Source organism: Elgaria multicarinata, chromosome 4 (genome assembly GCF_023053635.1).
Source record: "Elgaria multicarinata webbii isolate HBS135686 ecotype San Diego chromosome 4, rElgMul1.1.pri, whole genome shotgun sequence".
Lineage (NCBI taxonomy): Eukaryota > Metazoa > Chordata > Lepidosauria > Squamata > Anguidae > Elgaria > Elgaria multicarinata.
Genome location: NC_086174.1, coordinates 115,928,062 through 115,952,966, shown reverse-complemented (window position 1 = coordinate 115,952,966; position 24,905 = coordinate 115,928,062). Strand labels below are relative to the sequence as shown.

The 24,905-nt window shown below is 39.2% G+C and overlaps 1 protein-coding gene and 1 long non-coding RNA gene across 2 annotated transcripts in view; one reads left to right on the top strand and one right to left on the bottom strand.

The window, feature by feature from the left end:
- The window catches only part of LOC134397948 (uncharacterized), a 153,750-nt gene that overhangs the window by 48,223 nt on the left and 80,622 nt on the right, over nucleotides 1–24,905 (top strand). The window lies entirely within an intron of this gene.
- The window catches only part of KHDRBS2 (KH RNA binding domain containing, signal transduction associated 2), a 400,529-nt gene continuing 395,111 nt past the window's right edge, over nucleotides 19,488–24,905 (bottom strand). The window contains exon 9 of the mRNA XM_063125025.1: nucleotides 19,488–19,734. Within this exon, the coding sequence (XP_062981095.1) occupies nucleotides 19,637–19,734 (98 nt within the window). The 3' untranslated portion in view covers nucleotides 19,488–19,636. The remainder of the gene's footprint in view (nucleotides 19,735–24,905) is intronic.

Here is a 24,905-nt window from a genome sequence, read left to right as displayed (position 1 = left end):
ACTCTACACAACCTTTTAAATAATTGAAAATCACACTTAAGTCCATTGCATATTATAACCTGTTTTAAGCTCAATAGTACAAGCTCACAGTGCCTTACAAAATTAAAACATATACATTTTATAACCTATGAATAGAAATATACAGAAGTTTAAAATATATTCCAATATTAAAACATTAAAAAATACACAACAATTTTAAAAGGCCTTAATTGCCAAAGGCCTGCTGGAACAAAAAAGGTTTTGCCTGCCTCTGAAAGCACATCAAGGAGGGAGCCAGTCTAGCTTCCCTGGGAAGAGAGTTCCAGAGCCCTGGAGCAGCCACCGAGAAGGCCCTCTCCCATGTTCCCACCAAGTGCACCTGTGAAGATGGTGGGACTGAAAGAAGGGCTTCCCCAGAAGATCTCAAAGCATGGGCAGGCTCATAAGGGAGAAGACGGTCTTTCAGATAACCTGGACCCGAGCCATATGGGGCATAACCAGCACTTTGAATTGAGCCCAGAAACAAAGTGGAAGCTAGTGGAGCTATTTTAACAGGGGAGTTGTATGCTCCCTGTAACCCACCCTGGTCAAAACTCTGGCTGCAGCTTTTTGAACCAGCTGAAGTTGGTTCACAAGTTGGTTCACAAGCTGAATCCCTATTCCCTGATCTGTCTTTCGACTGACCAGGAGCACCTCTGTCTTGTCTGGATTAAGCTTCTATTTGTTCGCCCTCATCCAGTCTAAATAAATAAATAAATAAATAAATAGCATTTAACAGCATTTAACAATGCTGAGTTTTTGGTTTTTTAATGGACTGTTGTTTTTAAATGGATACTGTTGTTTTTATGTCTTTGATGGTTTTAAATTTTGTATACTTTTTAATGCTCACTGTTTTTAACTTTTGTAAACTGCCCAGAGAGCTTCGGCTATGGGACGGTATAGAAATGTAATAAAATAAATAAATAAATAAATAAAGTTACCCAACACTCTTTAAAGGCAGCCCCACGTAGAGCACATTACAGTAATCCAATCGGAATGCAACTAAGGCATGTGTCGCCGTGGCCAGGTCTGACATCTCTAGGAACGGGCACAGCTGGCGCACTAGCTTTAACTGTGCAAATGCACTCCTGGCCACCGCTGAAACCTGGGCATCCAGGCCCACGGCTGAATCCAGAAGTACACTCAAGCTGCGGACCTGTGTCTTTAGGGGGAGTGTAACCCCATCCATCACAAGCTGAATCCCTATTCCCTGATCTGCCTTTCAACTGACCAGGACCACCTCTGTCTTGTCTGGATTAAACTTCAATTTGTTTGCCCTCATCCAGTCCATTACTGCCAACAGACATCGGTTTATCACCGAAACAGCTTCCTTGGAATTGGGTGGAAAGGAGTAGTTGAGTTAGGTGTCATCAGTGTATTGGTGGCACCACACCCCAAAACTCCAAACAACCTCTTCCAACAGTTTCATGTATATATTAAATAGCATAGGGTACAAAACAGAGCCCTGAGGGACTCCACAGGCCAACGGCCAAAGGAGTCAAACAGGAGTCTCCCAGCACCACCTTCTGGGTCTGCCCCTCCAGGAAGGAATGGAGCCACTGTAAAACAGTGCCTCGAAGTCCCATCCCAGAAAGGCAGCTGAGAAGGTCCAGCAGAACCAACAGGGACACACTCCCCCTGTCCAGTTCCCAGTGTAGGTCATCCACCAAGGCAACCAAAGCTGTGAAGAGGAGAAACAGGTCCAGGGGACTCTTTTTAGTAGCCCCCTTGCTGGGGTGTGGGCTCTCAGAATTTGCCCAACCATGCCGACCCTTGACACCAGCACAGGCTTTCTCTTTGCCTGTGGTGTGGTATGTACCATCATTGTCTACTTGGAACCTAATTTTAACCCTGAATTTTAATTTGCTGACTGAATTCTACCTTGAAAAATGCCAGTGATGAAACAAAATTGAATCTCTACATAAATTTGGAGCACTCCTAGTTATGTTTCATATTACTCCAATTTCCCACAATAAGAACACAGCACTACGTGTGACTACTACAGCTGGTACAGTGCTAGGAATGAATACATTTAATATTTAAAGCCACCAGTACTGATGGGTATAGCAGAAAGAAAACTGCAGAGACTTTAAAGGTGAGTGCTCAAATTAGGTGAAGCACAAGGTAACGGCAGTAAACACTTGACAAACTGAACATGTGAAACTGCTATGTATGTTTCACACCAAGGCCAGTCATGTCACTTTGACACCTGAGGCAGATAATCCCATAAGCACTTATTCCCATTCTTGGCAGTAAAAATACATTAATAAATTAAATCGCTAACCATTTGCTGCCCTTTCAGAACCCTCTAAATCAGCTCCCCGAGGAAGCTGCCTCACTCTGCCTAATAGTAGGGCTCACACATTTTAACATTTTAGCACCTCAGACAAATACTTCCAAGAAGCAGCCAGGCAGGAAGACTCCAAGATTGGTGGTGAATCATCAGGTGCGGTTGATTATAAATCAGACAGCAATCTTAATATGTGAATTCATACATGTTAAATATATTCTTGCAAAGCTGCAGTGAGCATTCACAACAAATTCCTCTTTGTAAAAGATACCTCAGTTTTATTTGCAGTGTGAGGGTTATAAATCATTTGAATGTTCAGACCCCTGTACGGATACTAATTCACATCAAATCATGAGGTGGACAAGTTAATACCGTATCTTTCATTTGGGGTGAAATCTCAAATTAAAAGAGCTTCCGATTATGGGAGAATCAAGCACCAGAAAGGTATTTGTGCTGATGGGATTAACCATGATAGTACAGACTAAGGCCATAGCTAGACCTAAGGTTTATCCCAGGATTGTCCTGGGGTCAAACCTCTTCATCTAAGTGCCACACAGGGCATCCAGTGCTCAGGCAGGGACGAACCCGGGATGATCCTGGGATAAACCTTAGGTCTAGCTACGGCCTTAATGAGAGTTTATGCTGGGATGCAACCTCTCTGTGTCTTATTCTCATAATAGTAAGTGAGTTGGTAGTGAGTGTGAGAGGAAAGTAAGATCAGAGAATCGGAAAAGGTGAGGAGATTCCTGGGACCTCTCCAGGGGAACTAGCCACAGTCCTGGATGCTTTGCTTGACTCACCACAACCTGGTGGGTCAAGCAAGGTTGACCACATCCTGCAGTGAGGCTGGTAGGCATAGGATTATAGGGTTTTCAGCTGGCAAATATCCTGAAACCCATGTTATTGAGATGAGGAAGGGAGACTGGTACAGCTCCATGAAGCAGGAGTCCTTTGGAACTGGCTGAACAATTGCCCTGGGGCCCAACATAGGTTTTGGAAGCCAAGGGTTTGGAAGCTGAGGGGTGCTGGAACTTCACAGGTCCCTTTAGCAGCCATTAGGGGATATTATGGGACCAGCTATAGATAACTTCAATGGTTGTCCTACTTCATAAAGCAGCCACATTTTCCCTGCTCTAAATAAATTAACCAAAAATACTGTTTACACACAGAAGAGAAACTGAAAGGTCATGATGTCATCTAAAGAATTTGTAAACAACTATGAGTAGAGAATGAAAGACATAGCCGCTAGTTATGTATTTAAAGTAATGTCTGTTTTGGCCTATACTACTGTGTTTATGGGATGCATTGCAACATAATTAGAACAGATTTGTTCCAGAAAGAGGCAAGTAACGAAATAGTTATTTGTCTCTTTGTTTTCTCACTTGATCTATCGGCCTTTTTATTGATTTATTAATTTCATTTTTTTCATTTTCTTAACTGAAGATTTTAGTACAAGATGTGAGTAGGCTATATTTTCAGCTCTGTCAAAACATTTTCATTCTGGTTTATTATGTGGAAATCAGTCCAAAATGATTGGGTTATGGAAACAAAGCCTTTCGGAGTGTTTTAAGAAAAATAGCTAAGCAGATCTTCTGTAGTAAGATTGCATAGTTACACATGCCCTGGCCACACTCACTGCTGACATGCAGCCCCCAATCTGAGTATGCCCACAGGCACATGTGGCCTCAGGGGCAAAGAGGTTATCCATCCCTGGTTTAAAGCGATGGAATTAGTGGTAAGTCACAGAGTTTTATTCTAACAAGTCATATAGGAAGCCATGTAGTACTCAAACAGAATGTACATGTGACTTGCAGATTTTGTTTCCATGCATTTGGATTTTGTGGTAGAATTCATTTGCTATTCAATAATACTGCATTGAAATCAGATTAAAGGCTCCATCCGACAAGCGTTTTATTGCACGCTCTTTACTGGGCACTCACAGATTTTTTGCAAATCCCTCACATGATGTTGCATGCCTCCCGCGCCCCTTCTGGCCTTTCTTGCATGACAAACAAACTCTCAAGGAAGTCTGATATAATTTTAAACCTGCTGTGTGCAGGAGAAGCAGCAGGATTAGAACAGCCTACTGAATGGGCCTCATGCGTGTTGCTTCCTTCCTGTTTTGAAACAGGAAGTAACTGAGCAATGAAAACAGGAGCAGAGAAGCGACAGTAGGGAACATGTTTTCCCACGTGTGATGGAGCCCTAATTCAGCTACAAAGGAGAGTATAAGAGTAAAAAAGTTGGAATGAGAATATGCAAGTCTTTTTTGCCAGTCCTCTTTTGCCAATTTGCAAATGTAAACAGTTTGAAAATAAACAAATAAGGGCCAGTGCAGACATTGTGCTGTCTTGAGTTGCAACCAAAAATATTCCTCTCTTTCAGAATGATCCCTGCTTTGGCCGCATTGTTGAGCACTGTTTAATGTGTGAGTCAGCATCACATTGAGGATCTCTAAGCACACACCATCAATGTTGGCAGGTCAAAACAGACATTACTTTAAATGTGTGTGTACCAGCTATGAATTTTTTTAAAATTATTTTTACTCTAGTGTTGGCAAAGCCCCCCAAATCCAGTTTGGGATGCTAGCAGGAACTCAGCCTGGCACCTACTCATAGAAGTCATACAAATCATAGAAAAGTAGAGTTGGAAGGGGCCTGTAAGGCCATTGAGTCCAACCCAATGCACAATGCAGGAATCCACCCTAAAGCATACTTGACAGATGGTTGTCCAGCTGCCTCTTGAATGCCTCTAGTGTGCGAGAGCCCACAACCTCCCTAGGTAACTGGTTCCATTGTTGTACTGCTCTGACAGTCAGGAAGTTTTTCCTGATGTCCAGCCAGAATCTGGCTTCCTGTAACTTCAGCCCATTATTCTGTGTCCTGCACTCTGGGATTACTTTACTCTAAAGTAAAGATGAAAAGACAGAGCTTCTTGACACACATTTGACACACAGGGCTTGGCCCCCGAGATTCTCAACACGATGGTGGTAAAAACCATCTGGGTGTAAGCAGCTTGGAAATTATGATAATGGTCTAAATTCAGTAATATTGCATTGAAAGAGGAGGACTGGTAAAATTCTATCTGGACATTTTTATTTCTACTCCAAAGCATTTACTTGGGATAAGAGGAGGGGGCGCAACATGGGGCTGCTATTTTTGGAGGCTGTCATATGTCTCTCATGAAAATAGGCATTCTGTCATGATGAGGGATTGGGGGTAAGAAGTACACTGAAATGTCCTTGGGGTGCTTCCCTTTACACCCCACTCATGAGTTATTCTACCGTGTAAGAGCTTATGGAAACAACATAAATCTTTTGATCTTTTTTTTCACTTCAAAGGACCATGGTCCCTTTTCAGCATTTGCCGACACATGTGTGAGCTCCCAAACATCCCCAACTATGATACTCCTGACTTAATCCAATTTTAAGGTCTTCTGTTTCCAGGAACAAAACAAATGTCCACTAGTAGCGCATCCAGTGACTGAAGTGGATGTTTTATCCCAAAACTTTTCACATTTTAAAATCTGGTTATATATGTAGACGTTTAAACATTTAAAGCTATAAAAATTTAAATTTTAGAATTTTTAAAAATGTTTAAATTTATGAAAATTTATAAACTGGATGTGCTACTAGTGGTTATTTGTTTTGTTTGTGTATCGGTTGTTTCAGGTCTTCTCTCTAGCATGCCATATTTCCAGTATTGTTAATGAGATGTAACCCTTTTGTGATGGATTTCTCTATAACTAACAGCTGCTAGAAACCAGTCCATCTTGTTATTTCTAGAAGAGAACACTATATAGAAAGGTTCTGATTTAAAATGTTCTTAAGAAGAAGCCCTGAATCTGAATTGGTGCTAACTGGGGATGAGCTCTAGAAAATGAGAAAATCAGAAATTAATTTCTGTACTAGTCTTCAGCTCCAAAATGCATGAAAGTTCCAAAATATGTGAAGTCACGATTAAAAAAAGTAAAGAGTGCCTCTGAGCTGACGTACAATTGTGTTTCCCACACCTCTGAATAATTTTAGCTTAACCCACATAACATGTTAGGGATTTGAGGATGCTAGAATATGAATGAAACAGCAATTAATTTACCTGAATAATCATGCATAACACTGCAATTAGCACAAGTGATGTTATGTGTGAAAAGGGCCTTTGAAGCCTTATTTTACTGCATATTATGTTTGCATTGCACCACCATGGTTCATCTAGTCAAGCATTTGCATGACTGATGTATGTATGCATGAGTTATTATTGTCTATCGGTAATATAATTCTTGAATATGAAACAAAGGACTCAGATGATATGCATTAAGGTTCTTACTTCACAATAAATGATAGCTGCACCTACTGTTCTAAACTTCAGTTTCCCCACATATCAGTGCAATTATTGCAATTGATGCAATGTGTAAACAGGGCCTTAGAAGCCTTGTTTACTGTCTATTACATTTGTTTGTTTTGCTGGCAGGTGATTTTATCAATCCCATCTGTATTGTAAGCAGAAGTGCTCCAATATTTGTCTAGTTACTTGCTGATTCTATCATTAAGCACTTGCTCAGCAAAGGCAATAATTGTCGCTGTATATTACAAATGCAAAAATATTAAATGATAAAGCTATGCCATCCAGTAAGGGACGGGCAATTCCTTTAGGAGACACCATTCTTTGGTCAATGTTCAAGTCAGAAAATTGCCTTGCCTTGCACACCCGTGTTTCATCTAGCAAGCATTTGCATGACTGCTATATGCATGAGTTATTATTGTCCATTGAGAATTTATAATTCCTGAATAAGCAGATGTTCTCTCTGCATATAATGAGACCTGTGGAGTCTTGCTTGGCAAGAGTGAAAGAGAGAAATATCATCACCAATAAATGAATGGAATAGGTCTACTTTACAACTTAATCTCAAAACTTTGCTCTACCAAGCCAATACAAGGCTCACATTGCTGTCTTTAGGGGCTATTATTATTATTATTATTATTATTATTATTATTATTATTATTATTATTGCACCAACAATGTACTTGGTGCTTTATGGAATATACAAATAAAACAGCAATACTCTGCCTAGAGGCTTACAGTCTAAAATCACATTAAAACATTTGAAGGGGGGAAGGGTTACACAAAACAAAAATAAGGGAATAATCATAGCAATGAGAACAGTAAATCAGGCTAAAATACCAAAAGCTATGGAAAACAGATGAGTTTTCAAACGTGTTTTAAAATCTAAGATGGAACTCGTAGTTCGTAGATTCTCTGGAAGAGCATTCCAAGCAAAAGGGCAGCCAAAGAGAACAGGAACTTGTCAGTCCCTGCCAAGATGGACATAGGGTCGAGTTGAGTGAGAATAGCAATTAAGATTCTTTTTACATCGTAAGAATTAAGGCAGAGGCACAACTTCTCTTCACTGGCTACCCGAAGTAGAAAAGCACTTTGCTTCAGTCTACTGGGGGACACCACTCAAATGTAGCAAGCAGAACTAGGAACTTCTTTCAAGTTTCAATCCACTTTTTCCATGTTGTTGGTTCTACTCTACTTTAATTATATCTATTTTGTTCAAATACACATATAATTAGAATTTGTATTCTGTATTTATGTATTTCAGTGCAGTGATTTTGTTGCTGTTGTTGCAATCCTGCTGGGTAAACGATTGAATTGAAAGTTCTTAAAATAACCTTTACTGCTCAAATTTGGGTTGGAAGTGTACTGGTTTATTGCCAAAGGTCCAGATGTTCCTGCAGAGGAGGACAGTAGCCCAGGTTCTATTTTTCCTTCTGCCATTGAGTTATTTATAAATTAACAAGCATGGTTACTGGGGAAGTGTGTTCATGCCTGATATTACTATTGAATCACAAGGCTCTGATAGGCCTCTGGCACTTGTGATGTGAAGGCTTGATATGTCATTGTCTTGAAGCCAAATCAGACTGAGGGTCAGAGCAGAAAGCTGTGCTTCCTGCCTTCAGTCTAAGTTAGAAGGAACTTTGAAGAAAAACAAGACCCAGCCACAGTGGGGAGCATTAATACCTGGGCAAATGCTTCACCCTTGTTTTGGTTCTCCCTAAATTCCCTTAATGCCCAATCTACAACTCCATAGCATGCAAATAGGAGTGGGGGAAAAGATAGGGCCATTTTGGCTCCTATTGAACCAGTTTTGGAATTAGAATAGAGGTTTCGCATCTCTCGAAGAGCCCCTCCAGAACGTTTATAGAAGGAATGTTAGGAAGAGGAAGGAGATGTGGCTCATGCTTCCTCTCCCCATCCTTCCCAGACTTGTGTGAAATGCGGTTGGAGGAGATATATGTTCTCCCTGTGATGTATCTGAAGTTTGACTGACTGATGCCATTGTTTAAAAAGTAAACAACTCCTCTTGAATACAGTGACATCTGTCAATCTCCAAGTTATTAACTTAATTGATGGGTGTATAAGTCAATGCAGATTTCTAGTCTCTTTACTAGCATACTATTCAGGCTCCAGATGTTCCCGCAGAGACAACTAGCAGAACAGGATTCATTTTCCTTCCCCATTTGATTGATCAATTAGTATTTTAAGAACAATTGTTACTCTGATTGGCCTCTGGTAACAAAGGTGTGAAGTTCTAACATGGTTATCCACATATGGTGTTTAGGTTTAAATATGAGACATATTAAGAAGATTTGTGAGTTAACTGGCCTGATGCCTTCCTAACCACCACATGAGTTTGCTTTACTGTCTCAGGGCACAGACAGTCCAGAAGAATAAGGCTAAGGCCATCTTGAATTTATTGTAGCATGGCTTAAAAGATGGAACTTGTACATTTATGAGTCCTGTTTGTCAGGATTAATTAAGCCAAACAGCAAAGTAATAAAACAGTTGATGTAATCCGACATTTTGTTTTCCTTTAATGACTTACTCTGAGAATAGAGTCTTTAACAGCACATCACACACAAAAGCAAAACATGTCCAATTTTTGTCAAGGCCATGATGAGCTCTGGGACTAGCCATCTGCAGTGCCCCAATACGCTATCCCCAGTACTGAACTTACACATGACATTTGTAGACACACACATGCAAACATAGTCGACAATACACAATAATAATGCAAAAGTATTTTTCACTATATATTTTAGTTAAAACATATACCATGCTTTCCTGGAAGCAAAATATTAGTATCGTTTCCATGGCAAAGGATTCTAGCTCAGAGATTTGCAGCCCCAGTGGGAGGATAATGTGTGCTTGTGGCCTGGTGTTTTGTGGCTTGGGAGGGGTTGACATGGGAAGGCCTCCCATTATAGATGCCACTCAGCAGGCACAGAATGTTTTGCACAACAATATATATATAGCGCCTGGCTAGTTGCCAGCATAGACAAGGTAGCTGCCCAGGTATTTCCCTTTAGCAGATTTTCAGTAAATGTGACCTGAGTTTTTATAAAGTATAGATGTGTCTTGTCTCTTTATTTCCTCCCCACAAAGGTCTCAAATACAATCACAATCTTCCTTTTTATAGTATACAGCACACAGAAAACATAAACACACATTGAAGCTCTCTCTCTCTCTCTCTCTCTCTCTCACACACACACACACACACACACACACACACACACACACACGGAAGAGACGTAGATTGACTCACTGGCCCATTCAGGGCTCCATCACACCTGTTTTTCCCCTGGTTTGCCTCCATGTTTTTTACCTTCGTTTCATAAGCGCATTATTTATTTATTTATTTATTACTTACATTTCTATACCGCCCAATAGCCGGAGCGCATCAAGGTAATGCTCCCTTTCATGTGGGTTTGTGGTATTGGACTGCACCATGAAACCTCTCTTTCGCTTGCTTGCTCTTCCACGCCACCCTGCCCCTTCTCCTTCCACCTGCAGTTTATTGGTTGTGATACTTTGATGGGCATGGGCTCCTCCCCCCCTCGCTATGGCTTTGTTGTATAGTGATTTACTGATTTAACATTTCATTGGCTGGGCTCTGTTTCTTTGGGCAATAAGGGTGCGGTTGGAACAGTAAAAAGTTCATTCAACCGACAAAGCACAAGTCTGTTAGTCTGGCACGGTGTGCTGAAGGAGGGGTGTGTGGGGTGGTTCTCCTCCTTCAGCAAGATCACTAAAGAAATAACGAAACTCACTAATTATAACTCCTAAGTCTATTGTCAATATGCTTGTGGAACAGCTAGAGTAAATAAGCTAAGTAGAACCTTACTATCCAGTGAAAAATTGAAAATACAAATTATATAGGAAACCAAGACAACTAAATAGGGTCATGAATTGCCATCTAGATCTCTTTGACAATATCTCCTCTGGGCTGAGAACTCGACGGCCCTCCTATTTTCTACAGGAAGCTTTACTAGAAATCCTATCCCAAAGATACCTTGTCTAACTTGTCTTGCCAGCACATTCTTGTCTCTTCCTGAATCATACTCAAATGGTAGGAGTGAACCAACAACCCATGCCCTGCTACAGGAAACAACTCACAATGCTATATAGCTACAGTCAAAATTAGGGAGCTTTGTGGTTGAGACTGGAATATTGAAAACAAGAATTCTCCACTAACACCTTCTATGCCAATTTAAATATTCATGTGTTTTCTAAAGAAAAGAACCATCCTGCAAATGTGCAACTCCATTCTGGATAGGTAAATCTTTGATGTCCAATCAACGTTTCACTCCATTTGATAACTGTTTAGATCTAACATTGACCCTCGTTCTGTAAACCTGAGTTGCGGTTTACAGATTTAAGAGTGAAAGCCTGAGAAGGCCTTCATACTTTTTGAATCTTAAGAGTGGTATTTTCCCCATGAAGAGATGAAATGCTGCTAGATGCCAAAAGCGATTCAGTAATTCACAGGAAGAAAGCAGTTTTCCCATGTCATAACGAAAGGCACCTTTTAAAAAGATTTGTGTGAACAAAATAAACCTTTAGAATAATAATTTAGAGTTAAAAATATAACTCTCCATTGATAGCTGGGTTCAAACACACTCCGACAGCACTGAAAAATGTCATAACATTTTGGTGTCAGTCTTCCATGCTATGATGTGGTGTTATGATGCAGGCCCCATTCCTTAATTTAGTTGGGAAAAATGATGTGTTTACCTTACAGCTTTGGTAGTTCATTCTGCCCCTATTGGAATGCTGGGATAACTAAAAAAACTGTGCACATGAAATGCCAGGGATTCAAGTGCCCCTGCTAAATCCTGTTTAGCTACTCGTGTCTAAAGATGCATAGTCAAGAACCTGTTCTGTCCGTTTCATCTGAGAAAGAAATGTAGAAGGTGAAAAATATATATTAATCTATTTTGATACTAGATGAATTACTCGTTTCCCTTAACATCATTACAAATGGTATCACGAGTCAATAGCACCTCACAGTTTTTTTTTTTTAAAAAACTTGTAAACCTGAATGTTTAGACATTTTCTTCTTTCTTGTGCCCCAGCAAAACCCTTTTCCCCCCTTCATATTTTTTTTCCTTGTGCAAAATGTACTAATCCAGCTTTTGGGGTCATTATGCTCCCAAGCGCGAGACTCTCTCCTACACAGCTTCATACCATTTAGGAATGTTATAGTTAATTAACAATTAACTTTTGTGAACCACCCAGAGAGCTTTGGCTATTGGGCATTATAGAAATGAAATGAAATAAATAAATAAATAAATAAATAAATAAATAAATAAATCTAATTAATGCCATTCAGTGGAAGATGCCCAACAGGGCAGAATATTCCATCCACACTCACAAAGTATGGCCTAAAAATCTGGCTGTACTGTAATTCCTTTATTTATTTATTTATTTATATAGCACCAACAATGTACTTGGTGCTGTACAAAATATACAAATAAAACAGTGATACCCTGCCTAGAGGCTTACAATCTAAAATCACATTAAAACATATGAAGGTGGAAAGGGTTCACAAAACAGAAATAAGAGAATAATAATAATAATAATAATAATAATAATAATAATAATTCCAAAATATCATATGTCTCTGATGGTGACATACTTAGAAACATGTATAGGACTGCACTGATGCAATGATAGAAAATCCCAGTAACAATGTGCTTCATGTAACCATTTTGTCCGTCTGTCTGTAGCTCATACAGTTCTGAAACTGACTGCCCAGATAGTGTGTGCAAGGTCTGTGAGATTTGTTATCAACTCACTGCTATACTTGTGTGCAACTATTATCATTATTTTACATTTATGTTAATAGAACAATACATTTTTAATGTTAAACATCTGTGGGGTCAGTTTGACTCTATATATTGTGGGTTGAATCCAGGGTCTGCCTTCTGTGGATAAAAAGGGTCTGCTCAAAGAAGGTGCCTTTGCCCCATAATGGGGGAATCTTCCCTTCTCTCTTGCACCATAGTTCGCACCATTCAGTAGTGTCCCTCGACCCTTTGCACAGCGTTTTCAGGGGGCTGAAGGGGCTGCTATGGGAAGGAGGGGGTAGCCCTTCCACTAGCTCAGTTACTCATCTCTGAATCAGGATCCAATTCTTTATTTATGTATTTATTACGTTTCTATACTGCCCAATAGCCGATGCACTCTGGATGTTTCACAATGCATAGTCCAGAACTGTTCTGTCTGTTTTATCTGATAAAGGAGTGCAGATATTGATCTATTTTCATAATAGATGAATTACTCATTTCCTTAACATCGCCACAAATGGTACTAGGGCCTAATCTACACCAGGCAGGATATTGCACTATGAAAGCAGTATGAAAGCAGCATATAAAAGGCAGGAGCCACACCAAACAAATACAGTGGTATGAAAGCAGTATGTGGTATGTGTCAATGGCCTCCAACACTTGTCAGTGCACTTCCATACTGCTATAAAGCAGCAGTGTGGTGCCTGTCTTTTATATAGTACTTTCATACCACATTCATAGTGCTATATCCTGCTTGGTGTAGATTAGGCCAAGGAGTCAATAGCACTTCACATATTTTTGTAGTTTTTGTGTAGGTTGTTGTAGTTTTCATTGTGGGACATTATTGTTCTCAATGACTTATGTGTAGCTGGAAAGGGAAGGTCTCAATAAAGGCAGGAGTTAGAAGTGGTGTCATGCTTAATAATGTCCACCAGCTACTTTATTTTATGGCTTTGGGGAGGTACATTGAACCCAATACCAATTAGTAGTTTTTTTCTATTAAAGGAGGGTTAAAAAGGGTTATGTACTGAATTTGTAGTGTTATCATATTTTACTTTTAAGAAAGTGAAATTTGAAGTTATCATTTTTAAAGGATCAGTAATACAATCACAGTGAGTCACATGGCAACAGATGGGTTCATCTTTAAATTGAAAAGAATGGAATAAGAATGGAAATTCTATTTCATTTAAGTAGCTCAGTAAAGTTCAGTGCAATCAGGACTGTGAACCACCTAAACATTGATTAATTATTTCAATTACTTAACGTCTTAAATAAATCAGGTGATATTTTGAGGCTATTTATGAAAGATTATCTTGTCTCAAGAAAACGGCAAAACAATTTGTTTGGGGGAATCACCATAAACCCTTGTTAGTCACATCTGTGATGGCTTTTAGAGAAAATGTTTTTATTCTGCCTGGCTTTTAATGGTTTGAGATGGAAGGCTTTCACTCTGCTTGGTTTTCATGTTTTCTTTAATTTTGTTATTAGAGTTTTTGTTTGTTTTTGCAGAGAGTAGTATTTTTTAAAACTGCCTTGAGGGTGCTTTTTCAAGGCCAAAAATCAGTCTAGAAATCAATCAATAAAATACATTGCCTTAATGAACTTTGTATACAACAGTGCCAACAACACAGATTAATGGAAATGATTACACTCCTAATTCTGAAAGTATTTATACTGACAAACAGCAAATCAGTACAAGTTTTCTGAGCCTCATTGAAATGCCATATTCTTCAAGGCAGGAAGACTGTCCTACCTTGCTTCGCTCCTTGTACTGTGTTAAATCAAATGTCTGCTTTTTGTGTAACACACTCAGTCCATTCCATGCAATTCACTGGAAACAATAATGATCCTAAGAATGAAATGAGACAGTAACTCAGTGAATGTCTGGTACTGAAGAAATTACCTTTAAAGTACCTGTTACTCTACTTCCTTATCCAACATTTCAGCTTTAAATAAGCTCTGATGATAAACATGGCTGACTTTGGCCTTGTTGACATGCTTATTCGTTAGATTTGTATCTTGGTCTTCCTCTTCAGAACAAAGAGTAGCTTACAAATGGTTTCCAGTTGGTCCCCCATCCAACCAACTTATGAAGTCAGACCAGTTTAATTTAAGCAGTAGAACTGCACCATATACTTTTGTATGATAGCTTTTTTCACATTTTCCTGGAGCAGAACAAACTCTAGTTATGTCCCATCGACTTCTCCCCAGCATGCAACATTGTAGAAGCACTGAACTCAGGGAAACACTTTTGCCAGGCTTGAGGCAAAGCTCGGATTCCTATTTTTTAAGAATCAAATTCCTGCAAATATACTTGTTTGGTGAAGGAAATGTCCAGGTCATTCTGGGAACCAACCAGTGAAGCTTCCTCTTATGAATAGGCCAGGAGTAGCCATGGCACAGAGGTGAGATCTGATATCCACCAACTGAGCAGAAGAGAAAGATGCTGTACTTTTTCATGGGAGAAGAACCCATGAAAATGCAGAAAAGGAATTCATTGTATTTCCAAGTTTCCAGGTACAATGTTTTATGCTGTTTTGTTATTCTTATTTATAGTGAAAGTCTCATTCTTAATGTAGATTTTTTTAAAAAAATATCTTGTTGTCCTCACAACAAACCTTTGTGAGATTTCATTGTTATTATTAAACTCAAAAATAAAGCCATTCATGACTGACTCCACAATTGAACCCAGGGCAATGGATGCTATGCAAGAAGCCACATTCTGTGATTTGTGCTCTGGTGTTGGCTATGTGGTAAGCAACATTCCCTTTCCCTCCTTGTGAATACGATGTGTCAAACCAGTGGTTTTCAAACACTGTTCCAGACAACCCTGGGGTTCCTCAGATACCTCAAAGCTCTCACTAGTGGAAACTTCCCCATTTTTTTCCTTTCCAAATTGTTAGATGTAATCTCAATTCACGTAGATCAGGGGTGTTGAACCTCTGTCAGCCTGAGGTCCAGATTCAGTTTTGGAGAAACGCTTGGGGGCTGCAGTCCAGTAAAGGGCAGGGCTGAAGGCAAAAGGGAGCAAAGCTAAAAACACCAGAAATACAAACAAATAAATAAATAACTGCCAGCATATTTTAAGTTAAAGCTGTTAGTGCCAGTAAGTTAGGCAGAATCTACCCTACTGCTTTAAAATGGTTTATAACAGTAGTGACAACTGTTGGGGCCCAGGATGCACTCCATATACAGTTTTCAAACCATTTTCAAAGTGTCATATCGTGCTTGGTGTAGATCTGGCCAAAGTCTTTGGAGAGACTTCCTAATCTTTTAGAACAAAACTGCTCATATAGTTCGGGGAAGTTGGCATCTCCACTGAGCTGGATTGGGAGGCCAGATACAGCCCATGAGCATGAAGTTCAACACCTCTGATATAAAACAGGCTTGTCCACAGACCTGTGTAAATAGACTCTGCAATCTAGGACATTCCCTAGAATCTTCTGCAGCACACAAAAGGATCTATAAATGCAAAGAGGTTCTGCAGCTACTGAGGTAACATGCGGGCTGCCTTCATGGTGCTGAATTGGTGCTGTGTTCCCCTAAGCCCCATGGTTTCGCTTACTCAGGGTGGCATTTGGCAATCTCCATGCCAAGGGGGGAACAGGGGTTTCTGGTAGTCATCTGGGTACTAGAGTCACCCCTCTTCCTGGCTTCCGGTGGCCAATCACTACTTGCCATCTGCCATGACCACCTGCTGGATTGGTCACAGAGCTAGGTCAGATGGCGGAAGTGTTGGGGTGACCTCATTCCCACTGAAAATGTTGGGGTAAGTCCCCAATGTTTTTGCCACACAGCTTCACAGAAAAGCCCCGTGGTGGCTGCAAACCTGCAGCTGTATCATATAACTGATGCACAACAGACTTGCAGCCACCACGGGGCTTTGAGCTTGTATAGACAGCCCCATGGAAAGTGTGGCCCGAAGACAGAAAGTCTGAAAACCACTGTCCCAAACTAGGACCATTCCTCCTCAGGTAAACTTCATATATGTCATATCAGTCCCCAAACCTACACTCATTCACCCAGTGCCTACAGTGTAAACGTGGAGAGGTTCTTTATGACCGAGTCACTAATTGTGAAAAACACTTCCTCCAGAAAAATTCCGCAAAGCTGGCTTCTACTGTCACTGAAAGGCTATAAGTAATTCTATAACATTTATACACCAATCTTTCTCTTGAGGTAAATAATTTACAGAAATACAGTGTATTGCAGATGTTTCTGATTTACATGGCTCTAGAAATCCAAGCTTTGACTTCAGGAATAATATGAGAAGAGAGACTGTAAGGCCCACTCGGGCTTGAACTCTTTTCCTAGGTCAATTCCAGTGTAACATTTTCCCTCCATAGAAGAATACCTGTGGAGGAACACATGTACAAAACGTTATATCAGAATGCAAAATCTGTCAAAACAAGTGCAGGAGTAATCAGTTCTCCTGGCACAAGCTTTATATAACCTGGTAGCGTGCCAATTTGACATGGCTTCACCTGCAAAGCGGAATAAAGAGGAATCAACAAGATGAAAGAGATCTATTGCTGTGAATCTTATCATATATAAATCTAGCACAAAAATGGGTGAATACAAGCAATAATAAAATCCACAAACCTGTATTCTGAACAACAAATTGGACATTTAATGTCTTTCTGTTCCCAATGGATAGATTATTTACAAAATTTATATGTTGATTTTCAAAAGAAGTGCTCCTGCCTTCAAAAGAAGAATGACTCAATATATCATGTTCATAACAACTTTAAGAATTGTTGAACACCAGAGAATGCTTAATAGATAGACACATACACATGCACACCTTTCCCCCTTAACACAGATTTTTCTTGTTCAACAGTGGTGTATTGTGTCACATACTGGAGGCTATCAACATTTTATATATGAGATCCCATCTGCAACATGATCCTGATAATCTTTACTCAGAAGTAAATCCCACTGTGTTCAATGGGGCTTATTTCTATGTAAGTATGTATAGGACTGGAACTTCGGAATTTGAAATAATATTAATGGTTCTTTATAGGTAACATTTCCACGGAACAATTAAAAACAGTTACCCTGAGGAAAATATTCCCCCCCCCCCGCATAAATGGAGAACTATATTTATTGCTTACCTGGACATTATGCAACTGTCTGCTGGTTTGCTGTCCTCTGTGTCTGGATCCCTGAAATAGTGAGACAGAACATTCAGTGTGACAGTTGTAAAGCTAACTAAGCTCACGTCAATCAACACAGCAGAATCAAATGACAAGACATATGCTTCAAAGACTAGTCAAGAAAGTTAGCATGCAACTCCAGCTGCAAGATCTTTTTCTTTTCTTTTGTTCACAAACTGAACAGCAACCGGCCTATGCTCTGGTCTCATCAAAAAAGTAAACCAATCACATTGACAAAAAGCCACCAGAAACAAAAAAGATTCCACCGTTTTGGTAACCCTACTATAAAGTCTTCCTTTTTGTCATAAAAATTTAGGTTATATATTCACTGTTAGCAAGAGTTGCATTACTATTATTGTTAATTTTAGTTCTGTTTATTGCCTCAAGGGTTATATATTGTAACATAATTTTGTTGCCACTAGTTAATGTTAATTAGTTGTTTTAATAGCCTATAATACCTATTTGTTATGTTTTGGCAGGTTTACTTTTTTAACTATCAGTAACTTAATCACTTGGAATATTTAACATTGCTGTTGCATACTCAAAATTACAGAGTTACTTATTAATGTTACCTGTTTAACGTTTAGTCATCCTTTGAGTCCTGCGACATATTTCCTTAATAATCATCAGCCATCAAGTCTGATATTCTCAAAAGAAATAACAGCCCTCTAAACTGCCTTCAAGGGAGGTGATAATTAGCACTGAAAATTACAAATAAAGTTTTTGAAGTTGAATAGCAACAACTGGGCAGTGACACTGATGATTGGTTTGTCAAGACAAATTATTAGATAACTACGCAAATGCAGCCAACACACTCCTCAGAGTGAAAACAATAAGGTGAGTCTATGCAATGCTTACATGTTGAATGGGATATTTAATGTGCGGGGTAACTCAAAGGTTGAAGAACTAGCATTTAGACAGTCTAACACTGGTAAGCAGTAATCTTACCTCTTTAAACTCCATTACATTCTCACGAGAGACATGCTAATACAAACAAGTCAATCAGAGTGTGTGTTTAGCAAGATCAAGCTTAGAGGATAGTTTAGAAATCCATTTATTGTTTCTAACGCCACGTCTTTTTTCCCATTAACATGTTATACATTAGTGTCTGCTATCCATGATTCATGTCACAGTTTAGTTTGTTAGCTTTTAAATTATTTAACAACCATAAGTTATTAATACAACTTTTAAAGTCTTGCACATATTCTTAAAACAAGCTTGGGTTCATTTATATATTTTGTTTTTGAAAAAAAAGTTTTTATATCGAAAACATTTTAGGCATCTCTTGAAGAAGAAATCAAGCAGGCATTTAAAGCTAAACACACGTAATTCCAAATTTAGTTTCTTACAAAAGGTTTCAGCTTTATTGACAAATTATGGCAAACATATTTGACAAAATTATGGTTTCCTATTTAGAGAAGCTTACACATGGAACTTTATGTGATTTTTTAAAAAATAAAAAAACCCAAAACAAATACAGGTTAAAACACTGGACAAATTCAGTTAGCTACATACATACAGTAGCTGATTGTTGTCAACCTCGTTAAAACAGCATTTAAAATGAAATTTACAAACTTAATATTAAACATCTTAAATCTAACTAACATATATTAAAAAGACAGGTTAAAACATCTTATCTACATCTTGATTATCATCTGGTTCAAAAAGGTCATATTACATTTTTAGCAACCCTAAATAAAAACTCAACCTTTGTAGTATGGTGGGGGAATAGATGCAGCTTCATGCTTTTTTTCCCCTGTTTTGCTTTAAAATTACACACAACAGTGAGGAACAACCAGGAGAACATCATCTTGCTGAATGGTTTGGTCAATGTTTGCCAACGGTCTTTTAAAGTCCATGTTATAAAATAATATTAATGCCAGTGTCACTCCAATGTGGAAACACAAGAAGTATATAGGGTAATCATAAGCAGTAATTCCTAGGATAGAAAAGAAATGGGCTATTACTTGTCTTGTTGCCGTTTATGTGGAGACCACGGGTTATTAATTGTCTTTAAGGTGAGGTCACAGATGAGGAGGACCTTCAATATCTACCATAGGGGTGTTCCCTGTAACCCCCTCTGGTTGACCTGGGAGGTGGCGCCTTTAGGCTGGGACGGCTTATAGCCCACTCTTCTTGCGCTAAAACAGACAAAATAAGAAGAAAGAGTTTGCTTTATTTTGGCAGGTAGGCATTGTGTATGAGATCAAGCTGTTCCCAAAGGTGCATTTACCAAACAAAATACGAGGATGGCATTATGATCTATTTCTCTGTCCTTCCTAAAGTCGTATTTATAAGATTCAATAGTCTGCCTAGGCAGCTCTCAGTAAAGACCAACAAGCCTCTTTCCCTTGTTTTATGCAAGATATGAATATCCAATTTACTGGTAATACAATCAGCCCTAGAAAAACCATTGCTTTAAGGCTGCCTGCTCCAAACCTATTCCATAACTGAGTTTCAAACATGGTATGCTAAAGCACCAAGGTAGATATCATTTTCTGCAGCTGGAACATTAACTGAATCAGGAGTTGAGTCAGAAGTGGGTAATTGAAATACATATGATTTTCTGCTTACACATTCAACTAAAAAAGAAAACGCTAGACCAGAAACTACTTGGAACTAAGGTACCATTAGAACAGCATCTTTCCAGGGTGTTTAGATAGTTCTGAGTAAACATCAAAATATATTAGTTACTAGATACACATCAATCCTTTCAATAACAACAATATATTGTCTCTTAGTGGATTTACTGTCACTGATACAAATTTCATCAGTATGTTGTATCCTCAATGTTGCTGTGTGTTATGGTGTATGAGTAGCTTTCATCTGATTGATGCCTTCTTGAAGCAATATTGGATGCTCAAACCCTGTTGGACAAACACCTCTCCTGATCTCCTCTCTCATTTGTCTTTAGGCACAAGAAATTGTACATTTGATTAGCTGCCTCTCCTCCTGAACATACAGAACAGTGGCTGGGAAGACCAGAATGGTGGAAATCCGAGCATATCCTCTATATTACAAATACAAAATGCATAGGATAGGTAGAATTTACTCTGGTAAATCATTTGTACATGAAGGTTTGGGTTATTTCAGTACTAAATATGAACACGTTAACTCCTCGTTTAGAAAGACCCGGATTGATCGAACCATGAGTGGAGTTTTGCTCTTGCAACGGGACTGTCCCACCTCTTCCGTCTTGTTGTGGCTCCTTGCAAATTCATCGAATATCCAGGTCATAATTGCTTTGGAAAGAGAAACTCACACTTTATGGGTTAAATCCAGCATTACGGTAGTGGAGGTCCCCTTCCTCCTAGCCCGTGCAGCACTCTACAATGTTGAAAATCTTCTCTGGAAAGTTTCCTAGCCCTGTGGAACAGATTTTGAAGGTGGTGTGGGTGGCTGCAGGAGGGGATGGGGGATTCCCCCCTCCTGGTTCCACAGATGGAAGCAGCTCCATCAGCAGAATTGCACTACTGGATCCAACCATAGTCTTGAGATTTTAATAATGTATTGGTTTTATGTTTTTAATCAGTTTTATATATTTTATATTTTTGTATTCAGTGTTGTTCCCTTCCTCGATCCAGAGGGATAGCAGGTAAGAATTATTATTATTATTATTATTATTATTATTATTATTATTATTATTATTATTGATGAGTTAGGGCATCCCTGGTACATGGGATCCTGTTCCCAATCCACATATTTGAAGGCTGTTTATCTTGCATTCATGGACGAAGTTCCCAGATAAACCAGGAAGCATGGTAATTAATTGCTAAGTTTGAATATAGATGCTTAGCAGCCTCACGCAGAGTGGCAATGGCTACCTGTCCTATGTTGGCAGCACATAAAAATGTGGAATATTAACACCTGTTGAAAGCAATATGTTGAATTTTGGGACTGTTAACTTATATTGAAAGCAACTTTTCAGCAAAGAAAATGACAGAAAATGCTGTTCTGTGAAAACAAATCTCCTTGAACAGTACTTTCTCCTGGGGGTCACATGACCCCAGCTGCTAGATTAGGTTTTGTAGTTCAAACACCCAAGCATGTTTCTCATCCAATTAGGGGTATCATGTAAAAACCCAATTTTGCACTCATATGTCCCTCATTGGATTTGTGTGCACATGGTTATCGCCATGCTGTCTGCCATCTCCTTTCAGATATGTGGGAGAATTAGGGATATTTTACACGGGTAAACAATGGCATGATTTAACCATGAATTCTAATACTGTGAGAATGTCATGCAACATTGTAATTCCAGGACAATTTTTTTTCTTTAAACTTTGGCAAAAGACTGGTAAATTACAAAATAAAAGCCATGGAAGAAACACAGTAGTTAAACTTTTAATTTGACCTAACCAAGCTTTTAAATTAGTGATCATGTTTTTCTTAACAACTATTGATTACTTTTGTAGACAAAACTGTGTAATTAGATGTCTCTAGGCAATTTAAAAACACACACTAATAACCTAGGACTGTCAATTTATATTGAAAGAGCAAGTTCTTGGCAAAGAGAATAATAGAAAAATATTGTTCTGTGAAAACAAGTACAGAAAATTATTCTGTGCTGTTAAAAATGTTAGCATAACTTTTTATTCTGAAAGAGTCTGCTACTTTTTAAATAAAAAGGAAGAAATTGAGACTATGTAAAACTCATTTTCGTATATTTTCATAACTGTTTTTTAAAATTTCATAGGAAAGCAAGAATTGTTATGGAACATTTTTATGAAGTATTTTCTTGTCAAATGCTTTGTCTCTGTCCAACTTTGGTTTATACAATGAGGTTGTAATCCTATACCAACTTGCCTGGGATCAAGCCCCATTGAAGTTGATTGGACATATATAGGATGGTGCTGTGAGTGACTATTGGTATTTAAACAATTTACAGTGCAATCACATACATGTCTACTCAGAAGTAAATCCCACTGAATTCAATAGGACTTACTTCTAGGTAAGTGTGTATCAGACTATGGCTTGAACAGTCTATGCACTAACTATATTTGTAATAAAAGGGGCAGGGGAAAAAGCAGAAATCCCTTTGCTTCCTAGGGGTGACTGCCTTTTGTTGATAATGCTGTTATACTATTGTGAGGTATATAAAGAAAATAATTATAACAAATGTTCTTGAATCATATTGTAACTCTAAATGTTAAACTGGAGTGTACCAAAAAGTGTGATTTGGAACCTACACATTTCTACTGAAGTCTCATTTATGCCCCCACCCACCCCAAGTGCCTAGGGTGGCCAGGTGTCCTCTTTTGTTTTTACAGATGAGAGTCTTCTATTTGAAGGTCTAGCAGAGGATTGTCCTCTGTTTTCCAGGCGTCCTCTATTTGAAGCTGTGTCCAGTCTGAGTCTGGTTAAAAGATAAAGAACCATCAGAGGGAAGAGCTGGGCCTTGAAGTGGCCCATCAACAGCACCTAGAAAGCAAATTGAACAAGGGGACGCAAGTCACCTGATCACTGTCTTCCACACTGTGGTGGGATGTACTGTATTTGTAATTAAATTATGAAAATATGTGCAAGTATACTATAAATTAGTACATGCAGATCTTATGCAAATTGGTCTCCTTTTTTTTTGGTGATGTATATTCTTTTTTGTTGTTGATTCATAAGTGGCCACCCTAGCCTATAATGGTGCTTCCTGGCCTAGCAGAGGTTTCCTACCCGCTTGGGCAGTTCCAACACGGGTGGCCCTACTTAGGCCCTACTTAAGCAGAGTGTGGCAGCACCCTCAGGTAGCTAATTTTGGGTCTCATGAAAGGGCAGTAAATGGTGATGTATTTATTATGTTGTATTTTATTTTATTTTTTATCAGGGAGAGGCTCTTGTGTCATTTCCTGCCTCAAGTCCCAAATAACTTGGTCAGCCTTGACTACTTTGCCTGGCGGCATGGGGGTGGGAGTGACATTTGCTGCTCTGCCTCGAGTAGCAAAATGCCTTGGGCCAGGCCTGTGTTCCATTCTGCCATTGTGTGGCAGCTACCCTTAGGCATGGTATTATGAAAGGAAAGTCAGAAAAAGCACTGATGAGTCATGTACTTTAACTTGCTTATCCTCATATATGCAATACAGAACTCCCATCAAAAGGCCTGGGATATAGTTTGGGAATATAAACAGGCATATTTCTTTCTTCTGGGAGCTGGGTTTCAGTTACTGAAAGAGTTCCTGATTGGGTCGTTTTAGTTCTGTGTTCAGTGCTTTAAACTATAATTCTTGCAATATTCTCCAGAGATATTACTTCAGTGCATTATATATGAGGAGCAATTAGATACTTTGCAATCAGTGAAGTGAGCAGGTTGGTTATTCTCTTTAGTTTTTGGGTCACTGCGACCATTTCCATCAATGATCAACCCTTCAGCATTTTTATAAGGCAAACTCCTTTGGTTGCTAGAACCTGGTGTGAGCAAGACGGCTTGTGATTAGTAGGCGAAGGAAGTAAAATATGCACAATTATGTCTGTGGATTCATTCCCAAATGAATCAAATCAATGATCTCAGTTGTGCACCTGTGCGAACAAACTAGCAAGCAGCCGACGGTCGAGACACCAATTAGACAACAAGAGAGTATGTGATGTCTATTCGCATGGGTCAGTGGCAAAGAACAGACGTGCGAAGTTCTGCTTGAAAAATGCAGCAGATTGGGCAGTTCATGGACAAATGTAAGGGCAGACAAGACAGATTAGTTATCCTCTTCCATGACAAAGTTTCATCAGCCTTTCAAGCAGATTAAATCCACACTTTGTCATCATGACATACTCAAGTGTTGTTATTTCTGCTCTTCTTCTCCAAACTACAGTAAATCCCTCACAACTGGCGTTGGATGGGGGCTCCAGGCTACCAGACCCAGGCCATAGCTAGACCTAAGGTTTATCCCTGGATCGTCCAGGGGTCAAACCTGTTCATCTAGGTGACACACAGGGGATCCAGTGCTCAGGCAGGGGTGAACCCTGGATGATCCCAGGATAAACCTTAGGTCTAGCTGTGGCCCCAATGTACTGACTATTTAAAATTCACTATGTGGCAGCACTGTGTGAGGAATCTGCTGGATCAGATTTTTTTATATTTTGGGGGTGGTGGTGGTGGTGGGAGATTTCTCTAATCCATATCACCCAGCCTTAGGGTCATTTAAAACATTGTCTGATCTGGGGGTCAACAATTGAATCTTCCCTCAGGGAAGATGCTGGGGCCCCCACTCACTTTTAAGGTAATGATACATGCTAATACAAGAAGCAGTATTTCCTCATGCTTCCCGTGTCTCCAGATTTGGTTATCAACTGCTGCTACCCTCAGTCTCATATACGGACTGCTTAT